The sequence below is a fragment of the Anoplophora glabripennis genome, unplaced genomic scaffold (genome assembly GCF_000390285.2).
Source record: "Anoplophora glabripennis isolate ALB-LARVAE unplaced genomic scaffold, Agla_2.0 scaffold495, whole genome shotgun sequence".
Classification (NCBI taxonomy): Eukaryota; Metazoa; Arthropoda; class Insecta; order Coleoptera; family Cerambycidae; genus Anoplophora; species Anoplophora glabripennis.
Window position 1 is genome coordinate 266,730 of NW_019416680.1, and position 17,316 is coordinate 284,045.

At 31.7% G+C, this 17,316-nt stretch overlaps 1 protein-coding gene and 1 non-coding gene across 2 annotated transcripts in view; one reads left to right on the forward strand and one right to left on the reverse strand.

Annotated features, from left to right (window-relative positions):
- LOC108910346 (cell division cycle protein 16 homolog) overlaps nucleotides 1-3,216 on the forward strand; it is a 21,828-nt gene extending 18,612 nt beyond the window's left edge. Inside the window, exon 11 of the mRNA XM_018714920.1 lies at nucleotides 2,854-3,216. Coding sequence (XP_018570436.1) covers nucleotides 2,854-3,032 — 179 coding nt within the window. The 3' untranslated portion in view covers nucleotides 3,033-3,216. The remainder of the gene's footprint in view (nucleotides 1-2,853) is intronic.
- A 10,917-nt stretch (nucleotides 3,217-14,133) lies between these two features.
- LOC111691832 lies at nucleotides 14,134-14,253 on the reverse strand. The gene has a single exon (XR_002763063.1). It is a non-coding gene; the product is annotated as a 5S ribosomal RNA (ribosomal RNA).
- Between the last annotated feature and the right edge of the window lie 3,063 nt (nucleotides 14,254-17,316).

Genomic DNA, 17,316 nt, shown 5'->3' on the forward strand with positions numbered 1-17,316 from the left:
ACCCTCCAAAGCTGCTTCCTTAAAATTATTTTTTTATTGCTAATATTAAATTTCTACGCTATGCCTGCATTTTCACTAAAATTGAAATATCTCACAAACTGTAAGTCCTAGGTATGCAGAACCTTTAATAAAGTTCACCTATTTTTTTACGGTGCTTTCAAAAATGCAGTAAAATACAGGGTGTTCCATTTAAAAAAACATAACTTTGATATGGTAAGCTTTTCCTGGACACCCTGTATATTTCAAAATATTTTTAAAATATAGCCGTAATCAACCTACACATACCCACATAAACAGGCTTCTGTAACATTTGCCGTTTGGTCACTCGCGAGCGAGGCGTTACTGGTGGCCCACCCTGTATTTTTTAGTGTTCGTTGACGGGATTCTTCCTCCAAAGTAAATTTGCCAATATTCCTGAAGAATTTTTGCACATTATTGTTATATGAATAATACAGTTAATTATGTTTTATTTTTCGTCATCAGAATAACTCATTGTAATTTTTTTAATTTTTTAAATTAAAATGGCTTATTCTAATAATGATAAATCCCATGTATTTTTAAAAGAAGGTTCGTTTCTGTCGTTTTTATCTGATTGTGTACGAGATAGAGTGACTCTGTCTTCATAGAGATAGAGTGACTCTGTCCTCATGGAGATAGAGTGACTCTGTCCTCATAGAGAGCTTCTCTCTCTCTCTCTCTCTCTCTCTGCTGTCTTCAGCTCCTCAGCAATTTCAGGACACCTAGGGAGGGAGCGTGGCCTTTTAGCCTTCGTTATCGATTTATGATGTCACACAGTATAAGAAAAAAAAACGCTTTTTGCTCGTAACTCGGAAATGGCTGGAAATACAAACAAATTTCCCCTTGGTTGGAAAAAAAAACAATATTTGCTTAGACTCTAAGTATCAAAAAATCTCTCATGGTGAACAAATAAATCTCCCATGGTGAACCAGTGAAAAACGTCAAAATCCGCAAGTCAAAAAAAAAATCGGGAGCAATGGTGTGTGACATCATAGGATAAAAAAGTGTTTATAACTCGGAAACGATGCGTTGAATCGAAAAAATAATTGAAAAATGTCAACCCCTCCCTCCCGGGTTTTGTATGTTTCTTCTGCGTTGAATGCAAAAGGTCCGAAGTCCGTATGTCGAAAATAAATTTTGGAAATGAGGTATGTCGTGTTATAGTAAAACGGCCGTATAACTCGGAAACGGTGCGTTAAATCGAAAAACTAATTGAAAAATTCTCCCCACGCCCCTGGTTCTGTGTGACAGTTCTGCGTTGAATGGAAAAGGTCCGAAGTCCGTATGTGAAAAATAAATTTCAGAAAGAAGAGGTGTGTGAGGTGATACAGTAAAAAAGGTCTTATAATTCGGAAACGGTGTGTTGAATTGAAAATTAATTAAAAAATCTCCCCACCACTCTGGTTCTGATTGTGCGTTCTGCGTTGAATGGAAACGGTCCGAAGTCAGTATGTCAAAAAACAAAAAAGTTAGTCAAAAATTGCAACAGCAGTAGTGAACGCATTATCTTATCTCTGTATTGATTGGATTTGTTGTTTTTTTTTTAAATAAATTTCGTATTCAACTACTCTTTGAGGTTCCAGCAATTTTACATTGTGTTAATTTTTTTGAACACCTTGTGTCACAAATATGAGCACTACCAATGACATCCATGATATGCAACACTTGTGACAATAATTATTTTACCTATCTAAAGAAATCAAGAATAAGAGGCAGTATCCTTCTAAGGATACATAACCTGTATAATGCAATTTTTTTAAACATAGGTGTTAATATCGTACCATATTGGAAGTCGACGCACAAATCTAAAAAAATTAATTTCGAGTTTTTGAATTTTCCCATTCCAAGGTGACAAAATAAATAATTAATTAGGTAAATTCATAGTTTTAATTCTAACTTGATTTATTTTATTTAACATTTAAGGCAAATGTGATTTCCAAACACAAGATAAGTTCCTTATCTCTTTAATTACATAATTGAAAGCATTAAGTTTATTTAGCAGTTATTATTTGGCAACAAAGCCACCGCTGGAACTGCCGCCTATTAACAAGTAGAAGAGGTACCACGCTAAATTTTATAGCTGGAAGCCGGCTAAGGAGACCCTGCTTCCATTTCGGGTTGCCAATTTCCAGCATTTAAGTAGCAGTCTGTAGCGATAGGCTATATTGTCTGTGTGCATACGTATTCAGTTAGAATTACACATTTAGGAAAAAAATTATTCATGTCAAGTTTTCATATTTTCATAGATAATAAATAACTACAATAAAAGAACTTTCTAATGATTTTGTGACAGGAAGTACAATTTTTCAAAATAATATACAAAAGCCAATTGAAATAAATTCAAAAAATTCCTAAAAAGTCATATCAAATTAAGTCAAACAGTGTCCTGTGATACTGGAAATCTATGTAGGTATTGAAATGGTCTCTAACCCCGCAGACAACATTCCTAACTGTTGATATTGCTGTGATCTACATGATCCAACCATTGAATTACACCAGCAATATCAAAATTACATTAAATTATGTCTTTGCATGATTACATTATGTAAAAATTTCAAGATATCACATTTTTGTATCAATTATATTTAGACATGCCATTTTTAGATTTTATTTTGGACAGTTATTTATTATTAGCTATTTACTAGATATTGCTAGTGAATTCAATGCCAGTGGGGCATCCCATGGTATTAGTTAAAAACGGGTTTTTCTCTAAAAATCGAAAACCACGACATTCTTTCTTTAGTAATAATCCAGAGAACCTAACACGACATTGATAACAATTCAATCCAATTTTAATTTATTTCTGATTAATTATTTTTCGTTGTTATGTTTCAGATTGCCCGAGTGAAATACCAAAATTTAACATTGAGTCGAAAGGCGCTACTACCAATGTAAGCCACACTATTTCAGAAGAGACTGGTTCCGTTATCCCTAGTGTAAATAATGAATTACCTGACATGAGTATGAGTATAGAGGTTGATATGGCTGATGCAAGCAGTATGGTTAAGGAATAATTGTAGGCTATAAAAATATGTATATTTTAAATAAATTTATTATCAAAATAATTCTTTTCTTCAACCACCAAAGAAATTTTACTCTAAAATTAATTTTCGTCTGTACTGCCTTGGTAATTATGATTTTTTTTAGGTGTGTGTGAAGAAAATTAAGTACTAACTGATACACTCAGCATCATGCAGGGTTTTTCTGTTGTTTGGGTGATGTATGATTTGTGAAAATAAATTTAATTCTTTCAAGACGTCATCAGTTTTAGTATGTTGTACCGATTTAGGCCAGCTTTGCAGATACGTACAGTTTCCGTAATAAAGTCATTAAAATCCTTGTTAACTTAACCTTCATTTTTCAAAATTTTAAAAGATTTTGATATCTAAGTTTATAAAATGAATAAAACAGCATGAAAACTTTTTGCAAAAATTATCCATTTCCATCGTCCCTTATGCCGTAAGGATCAGTTGAGGTATTTTTTTGTAAAAATAATCCAACCAAATTATACTTGAAGAAAAAAAAATTGTTACCTGGACTTTCATAAGTGGAAATGGTAAAGGGGCTTATAATAAATCTAAAAAAAATATGTGTGAGCAAGGGTGGCGGATGGTTGATTTGAGGGGTTGAAAAGTTGTGAAAAATTGTATCATTGGGATTTCTGGCGAAAGTTAACGTCAAACAAAAAAGAATCCAATACAAAAGTTGTAGATAATGCAAAAATCTATAACTTTCGTAGAGGTCACTTTTTAAGACGAAAATTTCCGAAGAAAATGCGAAAAACCGTTATTTTTTTTTTATTTTTTGTTTTATGTCTCATTTCTGCAAAAATAATTTAATTTTGACAAAACTTGGTGAAAGTATACCTTTTTGTGTCTTAAATAACGACAAATTTTTTTAGATAAAAAAATCAAGAAGTTTCCGAGATATTCATTTTTTCTGGTCTGAAACACTTTTTCTACTTAGAAAAATCATCGTACAGAGTTCCGCCGGTGACCATTTTTTTTGTTTTGATATATACTTTTTGTTGAAATAAAAAAATCTGTAATCACAGTTCAAAAACATGCTCAAAAATGTAAAAAATAAAAAATGACGCAACAATGAATTTTTCTGTAATTGTTGATAATTTGTTTAAATTTTAAAAAAATCAAAAACCGATTCCACCATTCAATTGTACGGAAAAAAATACAAAAGAAACTGTGTCTCATTGTTTGACCCAAAACTTTATTTTTGTACAGTATTGCTATAAACATCTAAGTCGAATTACAAATGCACAAATGATAAATTATCTCAGGATGTTTTGAGATTTCAGCAATACAAAGTATTAACTGAAAAATCTACTTTTATATTAGAGAAATTACCACCAACTGTTGGAGTAGCTACACAACACTCTTATAGAACATACTTTCAGCTTCAGATGTGGCTTGGAAACAAAAGAACTGCAACCAAGTGGGGCTGGAAAGAAGTAAATGCGAATAATTCCAAGTTACTCACACCTTGCTTTACAGAAGTTTCAATCATGCCTGAAGATATATTAAAAACAGTCTCTTGCATGTGCGAAACCAGTTGTGAAAAATAAGAAAAAAAGGAAATTTTATAGTTGTCTTAAAAAGTGACCTCTACAAAAGTTGAAGATTTTTGCATGATCTACAATTTTTATATTGATACTTTTTTGTTTGACGTCAACTTTTGCCAGAAATCCCAATGAGACAATTTTTCACAACTTTTCAACCCCCAAAATCAACCCTACGCCACCCCTGCTCATGCATTTATTTTTTCCTTTATTATGAACCACTTTACCATTTCCACTTACAAAAGTCCAGGTAACAATTCTCATTTTTTCCCCTCTAAATGAGTTATTTCGATCGATCTATAATAGAAAAAAAGAACACGAAAGTTATGCTACAAATAAATAATTTCAGACAATATCTTACGAGGTGGAGGGTATTAAAAAATAGATCAAGAAATTAATTGCAGATTTTTCAAGCAAAAATATTGTGACTCTCTATGCTACTATTTATTTAAGGGATACCACTGTAAAATTTAAAATAAAGCGTTGCGATTTTTTTTTTTTTAATGGAAGAAAAAATAAGAAGAAAACAATATTTAACCATGTCTGAGTTCAAAAAAATATATTTATTTGTAAATATGTAGAGGATTTTGAAAACATTAATTTTTATGTTTGATGTGAAAAGTTCAGTTTTTAACATAAAAAGGGGCAATCATTTGTCAATAAATAATGTTAAAATTAACTTATCGAAAATCACATATGTACTTTTCTTCAGATGTTATTTTAAAGATATGGTCAAAATTTGGAGAGAATAGAATGAAAATTGTTTTAGTTATGCTGTGTACCGTTTTTAAAAAATCGTGTTTCGAGAAAAACGTCTTAAAATTTTGAGATAAAGGCTATACTAACTTACTTTCATTTGAAAATGTTTCTAATTGAATACAAACTCATTCTAACTGCATCTGTTAGTATTTACCCTTTTGGCAGGTATTCATGTACCGTAGGTAGTCGTTTCGGAGCAGTCCAACGTGCTTAAGAAAGAGCTTAGAATTAAAAAAAAAATTGTATAAGCTTATTCTAGAAAGTTCAAAGCATCATAGTACGTAAGAGTGCAGTAGATATGGTGATGTGTCGTGGACGGACTGCCTAAGTGATGGTGCGGATTTTTTATGGTAGAGGTCGTGGGTGTAGTGTAGGGACCTGGACTGAAAGGAAAAAGAGGAGAGAGGTTTGAGACATGAAAGTTGGTAGTTGGGCTGTTTGGAGCTCAAGCAGAACGTAGATTAAGATTATTTTTATGTAAAAGTTACTGTTTAAATGTTTCGAGCAGAGTGCTCGTAAATAAAGGCGATTTTATATTTCTCCACTGTCTTGAATAAAATAGTCAACGGACCAACACCCATGTAAGGGATAAGGTTGCAGCATCTTTTAAATCAATAAAAAAATAATAATTTTCTGAAAATTATACAGTGGTCTTACCTTATAAGCACTTCTTTTTGAAGACAAATGGTAATAATTTTTTAAAATATTTAAAGTATTCGCGTATGCCAACCATCTCTTGTGTAAACTTGATTAAAAAAAAATTAAAACAGAGCTTGTGCTACCCATTGTCAATCCCTTCGTTCATTATTACGAAATGATAGCTTTTCAAAAAATAGCATCTAGAAATTTATTGAAAGTTGTCAAATTTAAAAAATCCTATAACATTTTCAAGGATTTATTTGAAACATTTTCCATGCCATGTCCAGCATTGAATTACACCCCTAACATCTAGTAAGCAGCCAAGATAGTTCGTCAGTAGGACCAACAAGCACATACCAGTTTCGAACTTAGTTCTCATCAATATGTCATAGGTGACACAACTGATAAACAATTTACAGTTCAACTTATTTCATCTGGCCAGTGAAGGCCGGATGCTTCGTGGAAAAGTGCAGGAAGGTCCCGCGGAACTCATTTCATCATTGGAACTCGGAGAGTAGCTAAAGAATATTGTATGTTCTCACAAAAAGTAATAATAAATAAATACATATTTAATTCATTTAAAGGTAGTAGGAAATACATCAAGCGTTTTTACCAATTTTCGCTTATTCTCTTTTTTGTACTTTATTTCCCACCACATGATCCTTTACATTTTTTATGAATTGTGTGCTCTCAGTTTTGCGTATTCCACCAGCCATCTGAAATTGGTCAGACTGTAGCTACTTGGATGTTTATCTACTAATGTTTGTGAGTGTCGGTGAGATATAACCTACAAAGTAAATGTCATATCTTAAATGTCATTAGTAATTGATGCCTTTATACCGAGATCATTCATCAACATAATCGCCAGAAGTGATTTTAAGATGACATATACTTTGTAGATTATAGGCTTTTCTTCGCGAGTGAAGTCGTATATGTTGTAGTATGATAGTCCGGGTGATTTAGGTTCTTTTTCAAAAATCGGGCCTAATCCAAATCTTTTGCACATTTACTTGGTCATTTCTTGGTCAAATCCATTAAAAAAAATTCAGCTTATAAAGGAAGTTTTCTACTTTACGAGCCCAAGTTTATTACAAAATTGGTCAGATCGAGACGCTTTTTTTAAAATTCATGTTTTTTTTTAAGCACTGTTTGATGTAGTTTTGAAATCTCTATATTAAAAAACTACCGACACAAGGACCCTAGTTACCGTTTTTTTTTTGTTTTTTGGTAACTTTTATTTTGCAACTTAAAAATCTGAAATTTACGCAAACGCGTACATTAATCACCTTTTGATCCTTTTTTATCGATTTCGATATCTTGACCTGGGCAGAAGATATAGGTACGTGCTCGCATTTTCGACTATAATTTTGCAGTAGGCCGCCATTTTGAAATTGGGGGTCCGGATTGCGGGTATTTGTTGAGCACCCCAACAGTTATCTTTTCCTGTAGTTTCATCAATTTTCAGTCTTTGTTCTTTTTATTTAATGCTGAAAATTTTACACATTTTTTTCTTCACCGCTAATTTTGCAATGTAAAAAAAAAATTGCGAGCTTTCGCAAAAGCCTATCCTTGCAGCAAATTTCCTCAGGAACGAAAATGATAAGTATACCTCATGTCGATTAGAGGCTTATTTTCCGAGATATAAGCGAAAAACTGAAAAAAGCATTTTTTTTTTCTTTCGTTATAAACAATATGACGCTCGACCTCTACAAATACATAAATTTAGGCTTTTATTCTGTGTATTTTTTACTTAATTTTAAGACTATAAAATTGGAGTTATGCCCGATTTTTCAAACAGGATTATAAGTGTGACAACGAAAATCAGAAGACATAAAAATAGTAACTACAAGTCAGATATTCACCAACATTCAGTGGCTAAAAAAAGGCATATGTCACTCAACTCAAAGCATGTTGGTAGATAGACATCCAAATACAGGGTGTCCCCGAACAGTTTGTACAAAATTCTACCACAAATTCTTGAAGTGAAAATAGATCAATTTGTCTTACCTAAGTACAAATGTTGATAATTACAGAGATACAGGGCGCCAAAGTTAATAATTTATGTTCAATTTTCTTCACTATTTATTGATAAAAACGTGACGTTATAAAATTTGTATAGGTACAGGGATTTTTAGTATAAAAAATTCAAATATGTTGATAAATTTCATGTATGGCGTAGAGGGCGCCACATATAACGTATAGAGCATTTGCAAATCATTCTTTTTTGCCTTTCAATATTTTGGAATGGCAATCTTTGTTCGTCTACGAGTTGCGCTTAAAAAAGGTATGCCTCGTTAATTGATACTTACCTTACTGAACGCCGCCTGGGTTTCTGCCAATTTATTACCGAACAAAGAGCCCAAAACATTAATTGTATCTACTGATCAGGCTTGCTTTACGAGAAGTGGTACCTATAACAAACTTGCATAACGAACATATTTTGTAGACGCAAATCCATATGCAACGAAAGTAACGCATTATCAGCATGAATTTATGATTAATGTATGGGCAGAAATCATTGACAACTGCATCATTGGTCCCATCATTTTACCGCGTCACTTAAATGATGCAAATTTGATACATTTATTTTGCAGCAGGAATTTTTGTGGACGTAATGAATTATTGAAATGGATTTTACTAGAAGACGGCTCATGCTATTAAAATCTAACATCTTTTTTATGCAAAATATGATAAATTTTCATATTTTTGGTTCAGGAACTAGAAAAAATTGCGTACACAAAAAAAAATGTAAAATTTGCACCATGGTCCCGCATTTTCTTACGACCCTGTAGAAAATTTTGATTTGTATATTATACCAATTATTAAGCATACGAATAGTAATACAACCCCAAAATTTCGTGATTTAATATTAAACCGTTTTGAAGTTATACGATAAAAATTGTTTCCTTAACACCTTGTATAGTGAAGAAAATTATCCTTAATTATCAACGTTTATATTAAGATAAGATAAGACAAATCGATCTATTTTCGTCTCGAGAATTTGTTGTAGAATTCTGTACAGACCTTTAAGGGACACCCTGTATCTAAATCTAAAATCTACCACTTAAATTTTCACTAAGTGCCACCAGCGCCGGGTTTACGCTTGTGAGGCCTATAGGCAGAAATTTGGTGGGGGTCTAGTTAAGGGATTGAAAAGAACATTATTTTTTATGCGCCTCTTTCAAGTTTTTGTCTCGAATTTATTAAATAAATAATCTGTCTTGTTTTCAAAGGAATAATTTAAACATTGCAAAGAAAATTAAATTTTATTTTCTCTAGGAACAAAAATTTACAAATTAACAAATATTAGTGAATATTTTTCCCACTAATTTAAATATAAAGTGTAGTGATAATAATGAATTTTATTACTAAAATAATAATAATAATACTTTTGATTGATTACTTATTGATTAATTAGTTGATACTTAAAAAAAGTTTTGATATTTGAATTTAAATTATAATTAATCTATATAATTTGGTAAANGATTTCTTTTGTACACTTTCTTATCAATATCTGTTTTTTGTGTTACTGTATTTACTTAAATGTATGATGTAGGTATTGATAGAAATGTTTTTAAATAATCAACGAATAGCTATGTAGTTTCATATGATATTCTGCAGCGGTGTTACAATTAAGTTATTTAATCATAATTTTGTTAATTAGCTACCTACTATTTTCATTTTTTGGTATTGAAATACTGCAGAAAATATATTTCCAAACAAACAAAATTCGTAATAATATTTTAAACAGCTTGTAATATAAATGTAATTTTTAATATTTGATGATAACGATAAACTTATTTAATATACAAGGTGGGTTATTAGTATGTCGCGGAATGTAGGTACAGGTTTTTTTTTGTATTTTGACATCCACTTACAGGTTTAATAATTAAAGATAGAAAGAAACTTTAAATACAAATGTACGACTTTTCCTTTATTTCATTAGACATCAAAATTTGCTGGCATAAAATATATGTTTAAAATGAAAAAAATCATTAAAAAAAATTAAAATTCATCCTTATGAAAATAACAAACAAAGATTTTTATAACTAACCTTTACAACAACATAAGGAGAATACCTAAAAACGAAATAACATTAATATACCTACAATTTTTACAAATCAACATGCAAGTGATTGTGATGATACAGTTGAAAATATGTTGTAATTTACTATTAATTGCTTCAAAATCAAATTCAAAATTATCAAGCATTTCGTCCTGTATTTTTCTTTCAATACTTGTAAATTTTCAGGTAAAAAAAATATGTCTAAAGGACTGACATTGAGATCGGGGCTGTTTTCTGGCCACCTAAGGTTTCTAATAATACAGGGTGGGCCACCAGTAACGCCTCGGTCGCTAGTGACCAAACGGCAAATGTTACAGAAACCTGTTTAGGTGGGTATGTGTAGGTTGATTACGGCTACATTTTAAAAATATTTTGAAATACACAGGGTGTCCAGGAAAAGCGTACCATATCAAAGTTATGTATTTTTAAATGGAACACCCTGTATTTTACTGCATTTTTGAAAGCACCGTAAAAAAATAGGTGAACTTTATTAAAGGTTCTGCATACCTAGGACTTACAGTTTGTGAGATATTTCAATTTAAGTGAAAATGCAGGCATAGCGTAGAAATTTAATATTAGCAATAAAAAAATAATTTTAAGGAAGCAGCTTTGGAGGGTCTATTGTAGATCCTTGAAGTTATAAATTGTTATATTTGTCGNGAGGTTTTGCTCAGTTCTGAAGACGAAGAACTCGCAAAACCTGGTCCATCAAGGATAGCGAAGCGAAGGAGAATGCACTAAATTTAGTCAACAGTGCATCACATGTGGATTAGGCCTACTGAGGATACCACTAAAAAAAAACGCGCCAGGAACTCTACCTCATGGTGATGTGGAAATAAATTTGTTGGCCAATACGCCTGTTGGAATAGACTTTGCGGCGCTCGTACGCCGAAACTATTCATTTCAAAGAAAAAAGGTTAATACATAAATTATAGGAAATATTCTCTAGTTTAATTTATTACATAACTATTTTCACCGTAAAGTGAGTCGGAAAGGAAATATCGTCGAAAAATTGTTTTGAAGCGCCATTTTTCCAATATGGCGCCTACTTCCGGAAAAAAAAGAGGTGGCATAGTAAAAATTCAGAAAGAGCACGTCAAAATCTATAAATATACCAATTTTCAAAACTCCCCTAAAACTTCACAGGCAAAACTTCCAACTGATTGTAAAATTGGTATATAGGTACATATAATTAGCACTACGATATACCTACATACGAAAAACTCGCTACTACTAAAACTAACAAATGAAAAGCAATCTACATTATGAATACGTATTTCTGCCAATGACAAAATAGGAATTTTGATCCGCTCGGTTGAAAACTAACTTTGCACAACGAAATCCTTATTTAATAGCATTGCTCTGTCATTGTGAAAATAGTCGGTAAAACTCCGGACATTCATTCCGCTGATGAGAGGGAAATGAAAGCGAACGAATTGTTGTTGTTAAAGCCTGTCGGGTTCGAATTGGACTTTATTTTGATTTTTATAGCGTTTCGCATCGCGCGGTCTGCGGTCGGATTAACGCTGACTACCATAATAAAACGAATATTCACTACTTTTAGTTTTACTCCGCTGCGGGAACAAATTAATCAACACATGTTAGGCTGCAAAGTTCTTCAAATCTCGTAATCGCAAATAACATAATAAATGATTTAAATTAATTATTAAGTTTTCCAAGGTGTAGGTTGTGCTTTCGGTCGCACTAAATGGCGTCTCAATACGTTCCTGATCACGATCACGACAAAATTTAAATCTGTACCGAATTTGAAATATCCATAATTTTGCAGCATTAAAAAAATTATTTTTATCGGTTGTAAATTACAAATTTATGCAGTTCTTAATGAAATTAAATTTACATGCGTTACCAATTGAGTACATATACTGTCGTACTCCAAGCTCAGAGCGTATTTAAAATTTTCTTTCAAATTTCCAATTGGAATTACGAAGTCGTCTCCAATCAGTCGATCTCGGCCAAAGCATAAACTCCTCTCTGAGGGGATTCAAACAGCCCTCTACAAGAAACAGAAGGCGCGATGTAGAAAATAACAACTGGCCAATTGTCTAAATCCAAGGCGGACCCATCACGATGGGGATCGAACGTCGACCCTGGTGCTTTGCAGTTTAGTAGCCGGGCTTTCAGCGCACCCAGATTGTAGCAGTATTCTCAGGAGACCTCGAAACCAGTGATAGGCAACGCAAAACCAAAAAGACATTGATAATAGACATAAGAGTATTTGTACTCGAAATGCATACAAAACATAATTATTAGTGCAACTTGGCTCCTGTTTTTTTAATAATATAGATCCTATTTTTAATTTCACATACCTACTCGTATCTTTACCCAAACCTTTTCGGATAAGTTGTAAATCACCCAGTATAGATATGTGTATGTGTATGAATATTCATGAGAGTTGAGAATGTTGCTTGTCAATAAAATGCGTGATTCCAGAGATAAATGGGTTGCAATTTTTTACTACTGAGAAACTAACTATTTCTTACAAGACTTTAACGATCGAAGATAAAATACCTTCTTGCACTTAAATGATCAATGAAAAGAATTCTAAAAACTATACCTATTGGAATGTTGTCTAATTTTTGACGAATTAAAAGTTGAAATAAATTACCAATTCTGCATAACTATGTGTATGCAACAAGTAGGTATAATCAGATAATACTTTTTAGATTTTTAATTAAATATATGAATAACCTATAAAACTGTGTTTTCGTGCTAGTGAATTACTGTATTCGACTTAACGGAAAAAAACACATAATGCGCCAATATTGGCCCATTCTGAAACTTCATATATATCGATCCCCAATAAAGCGCTTTATTAGAATTCAGGGGTGTGTTACGTTGATAGCAGATTATATTGCTCGTGACAGACCCGACTCCGTTTTCTCTCCCCTTGCGTAACGCTGGGCGCGAACCCCTTCTAATCGCGCCCCCGGGCCGGTCGAGAACAAAGAAAAAGCGGATACTTGGTAGGCACGGCCATCTTGTTGACTGACACATGTTATATTAGACCGAAATGAAACGTTATTCATACAGGCGGTTTTCTAATTCACCCGCCGCCCCGTGAATAATAGAGGACTTCTTTACCATTTTAATTATCGGAAGGGGGGAGAGTTCTCTTTTCTTACGAATCTCGTTATTATTTTAATAACCATTGGTGGTGTGTTTGCCTAACGTTAATATTTAATGGAACCTGTAAATGTGTTTGTTTAAGGACTTAAAACAATTCCTACGCTTTTGACTGTTTCAAAATGTGTAGGGTGTAATGGAAATCTTAGAATAGAACTTTCCAAATTTGGCAATGAGCGCCGAATTTACACTTGTGAGGCCTATAGACAGAAATTTGTTGAGGGCTAGTTAAGGGATGGAAAAAAACATTATTTTTTATGCGTCTCTTTCAAGTTTTTCTCTCGAATTTATTAAATAAATAATCTGTCTTGTTTTCAAAGGAATAATTTAAACATTGCAAAGAAAATTAAATTTTATTTTCTCTAGGAACAAAAATTTACAAATTAACAAATATTAGTGAATATTTTTCCCACTAATTTAAATATAAAGTGTAGTGATAATAATGAATTTTATTACTAAAATAATAATAATAATACTTTTGATTGATTACTTATTGATTAATTAGTTGATACTTAAAAAAAGTTTTGATATTTGAATTTAAATTATAATTAATCTATATAATTTGGTAAAATTTTGGTTACAAATTATTTAACACTTATTATTACATAATTTACAATTAATAGGTAATGCTTTTCGAGCTTTCTTGTCAGCAAAATCAGCAGAAAAATTTTTTCTAATTTGTGGGGGCCTATAGGCAGTTCCTAGTCTGCCTATGCCTAAAGCCGGCGCTGAGTGTCACTGTACTAGCTAAAATTTGGTTGACTGAAGTGTATTAATTAAAATTTAAAAAAAAATCTTATTTTGATTGCGTTGGCGCATATCACATAATTATTCAAAATAAAATCCGTATACCATATCTAATTTTAATAAAAAAAATAAATAAAAAAGTGAAAAATAATAAAAATTTAAATAACAAATTCGTGCTTTAAAAAAATGACAACGACACGCGGTGTTCCCAAGCGGTCACCCATCCAAGTACTAACCGCGCCCGACGTTGCTTGACTTCAGTGATCGGACGAGAACTGGTATTTTACATCGTGGTATGGCCGTTGTCTCTACATTTTGTGTTATTTACAGAATACAAGGGTAAAATAATAAATAAATGCTAAAATAATATTAATTTCAATATCAAAATTAAATTTTGGTTGTATCATTTTTATTTATTCGAAACTCAATTAATAAAATACTTATTTTATTATACAAAAATATAAATCTATTTACATTTAAATAAAAAATCGAGTAGGTATAACCCATAAATAATACGTCACCTCAGTGAATTGCTACCACTAAAAAGCGCACAAATTCTAGGTATTCCATTATTGATTGTAACTCCTTGTAACATTTAAAAAATGATACGTTTCCAAATATCTTCATTCATGGATTATTAAAATTTTAAATTTAATCAATTTTGAAATACCATGTAGGTATGTATATCACCAATTTCTTTTGCATCTTATTAGTAACTGGAATTGTACTAACTCTAAGCTAATCTAATTTAATAATACTATAAAATTTATAGAATTTTAATAAACAAAATCAAAACTTGCCACATATTAGAGACGTAATTTCATACATATTTGAATAGGAAGTTTGATGAATTAGACCATTTTAGAAACTGTAGTCGACCTTCTAAAAACATTTTTTTCTTGTCTAGAAAGATGTTAGATCTGTTCCAACAAGAGTCAGGGATTGGTTCCCAACCGTTTGAAATGTTTGGCCAGCCAAGTTCTAAATGTGTCTTCACTGAATATATCGCAAGAATTAGTTGGATAGGTACACATTTCAAACAGTTCGGAACTGACTCATGTTGGAACAGTCCTATTTATAGTGCACTGATGCATTAAATATATTAAATATTTTTTTAATAATATCGAATTTATTAAGTAGGTACCTACTTATTGTGATTGAAATGAAACACCAAATAATAAGAAACATAAAAAAGTTTGCAAAAAATGCAATGAAAACTGATAGTCAACGTAAAATAGAATTAAGTCTTATCGATAGAAAAAATATGAAAATAAAATGTTTTACTTTGTTAATCTCTTGAGCTATAAATGTATGTACCTATAGTACGTTCAATGACTTCACTTAGTTTAGATGCAGCTGTATTATACAACGTGTTAGTGAGGTATAATTAATAGATATAATTGTAATTATAGGTACTTAAAGTTAGTGCTTTACATACCTAATTAATTTGAAGGTTTTTACCAAATTTAGAATTTACAAAATTATTTTTTTTTATTTTACATCCATAAAAATGAACTTTTCATAAAGTAATAAAAACATGATTGTACGCAATGTACATGTAGGGGACGAAAAAAACTCAAATACCTACGATACCAATTAACAGCAATTTTTGAAGTCAAGTTGTTCTAAAACACGGTATAATACATACATATTCCTACCATAAATAAATTTAATATCTCCCTCCCCTCCCTGCGGGATACGAGATGAAATTATTGTCAATTGAGAGAGATTTCATATTGTTAGAAGTCATTATCTATGAACATTTTTTTATATTGTTTCCTAAAGTTGATTAAAAAATAAATGTATAATTAGGGATATCCTTGCAAACAGATTATAAAACAAATTAAATCAAAATATGTAGGTATATTAACCTACCTAAATTCCAAATATTGAAGTCTACATTTTTAGTTTCGGTTCAAGTTTTTTTAACATGTAAAAACAAAAGGAATTTTGAAATATTTGACAAAAAATGATGAGACCCAAAGCCGCGAACACGTGCAGTATCCCCTCTATTTCTCGATTACCAATGAAATCAAAGAAATCCCTGCAATGTTAATATTCTTCGACTCCTTCACGCGTGCATCTCACTCTCTTTTCTGCAGAATCGAGGCGAGATTTGAGATTTCTTCATGTTTGTTTGTGTTTGTGAGGGTTTCTAGTGATTTGTGCAATTTTAAATATTGACTGTATGCATCCGCCTAAATCAATTTTATAAGGAAGATTGAAAATATGCTCGCTCTTCAGAAGGTAAGTTATAATTACTCGATTTGTCTAAAAATGTATATTTTTTCAAGCCTCTGTTCTAATTTAGGTTGCAGGCGTTTTAAACAAAATTGTCCTCCAAAAATAGTTTGTACTTTTTTAAATACTTGAAAAAATTAAATTTTACTTCCCTGTCGATAAGTATGTACATGCCTATTATTTCTTTGTTTTCATTCGAGCTGTTCCAACTCTTCAAACTGAATGTCCTGAAAAACTAAAAAAGCAAGAGGACGTGATTATTTTAAAATTAAAATAACTGATTATAAAAACGAAAGTAATTTGGCACTATGTACTTACATTCTTACATGTTATTTATTAAAATGTCGCAAATGTCCACCTTTATCTAAGTACATACAAAAAAAAAACACAACTTTCTGACGGACATTGCGAAGAATGTCTTGACTGACTTGGCATTCGTAGTGATTTCGCAAATCCTCGATGCAATCAAACCGCGTTGCATTAATTTTAGACTTTAAATGACCCATATAAAAAATTCCAGTAGGAACAATCGAGGCAGTGCTAGTTCTAGAACCTCGAACCTCAGGGCGCCATAGCTTTCCCAACACCTGTACAATACGGGGTGTGTTCCAGCTTCGACGAATGAGGCTTTATCCATAGTATTAAAAAAATATAGCGAAATTATTATTAATATTGGTATTTATTCGTTTTGAAAATCATTTTTTTTCTAACGTTATATTTTTATGTAAGGGCCATTCACAAAACATTCTACCCACTTATCTTCTTTTACCTTTATGTTCTCCTTTATGTCGTACATATTACTAGAAATTTCTTTATGTACTTTATTTAGAGCCCCCATAGAAAGAACTTCATTGAGTTGCGGATCATAAAACTATCCCTACATAAGAAAAATTTATTTTAAAAAAATGCACTATTATAAAACACCTTTTATATACAGGGTGTCCCGCATAAGAACCGACACAGGACAGATGCATGTAGGGGTGTCCAAAATATTGTAATTTAATCAAACTTGCCTATATACGAAGTTACACCCCTGAGGAGTTATTAGCCCCCAAAGTGGGGCCCTAAATTTCGAAAAAAATTGATATCTCTGCAACACTTCACCGCAGAAGAATCAAATTCAGTACAT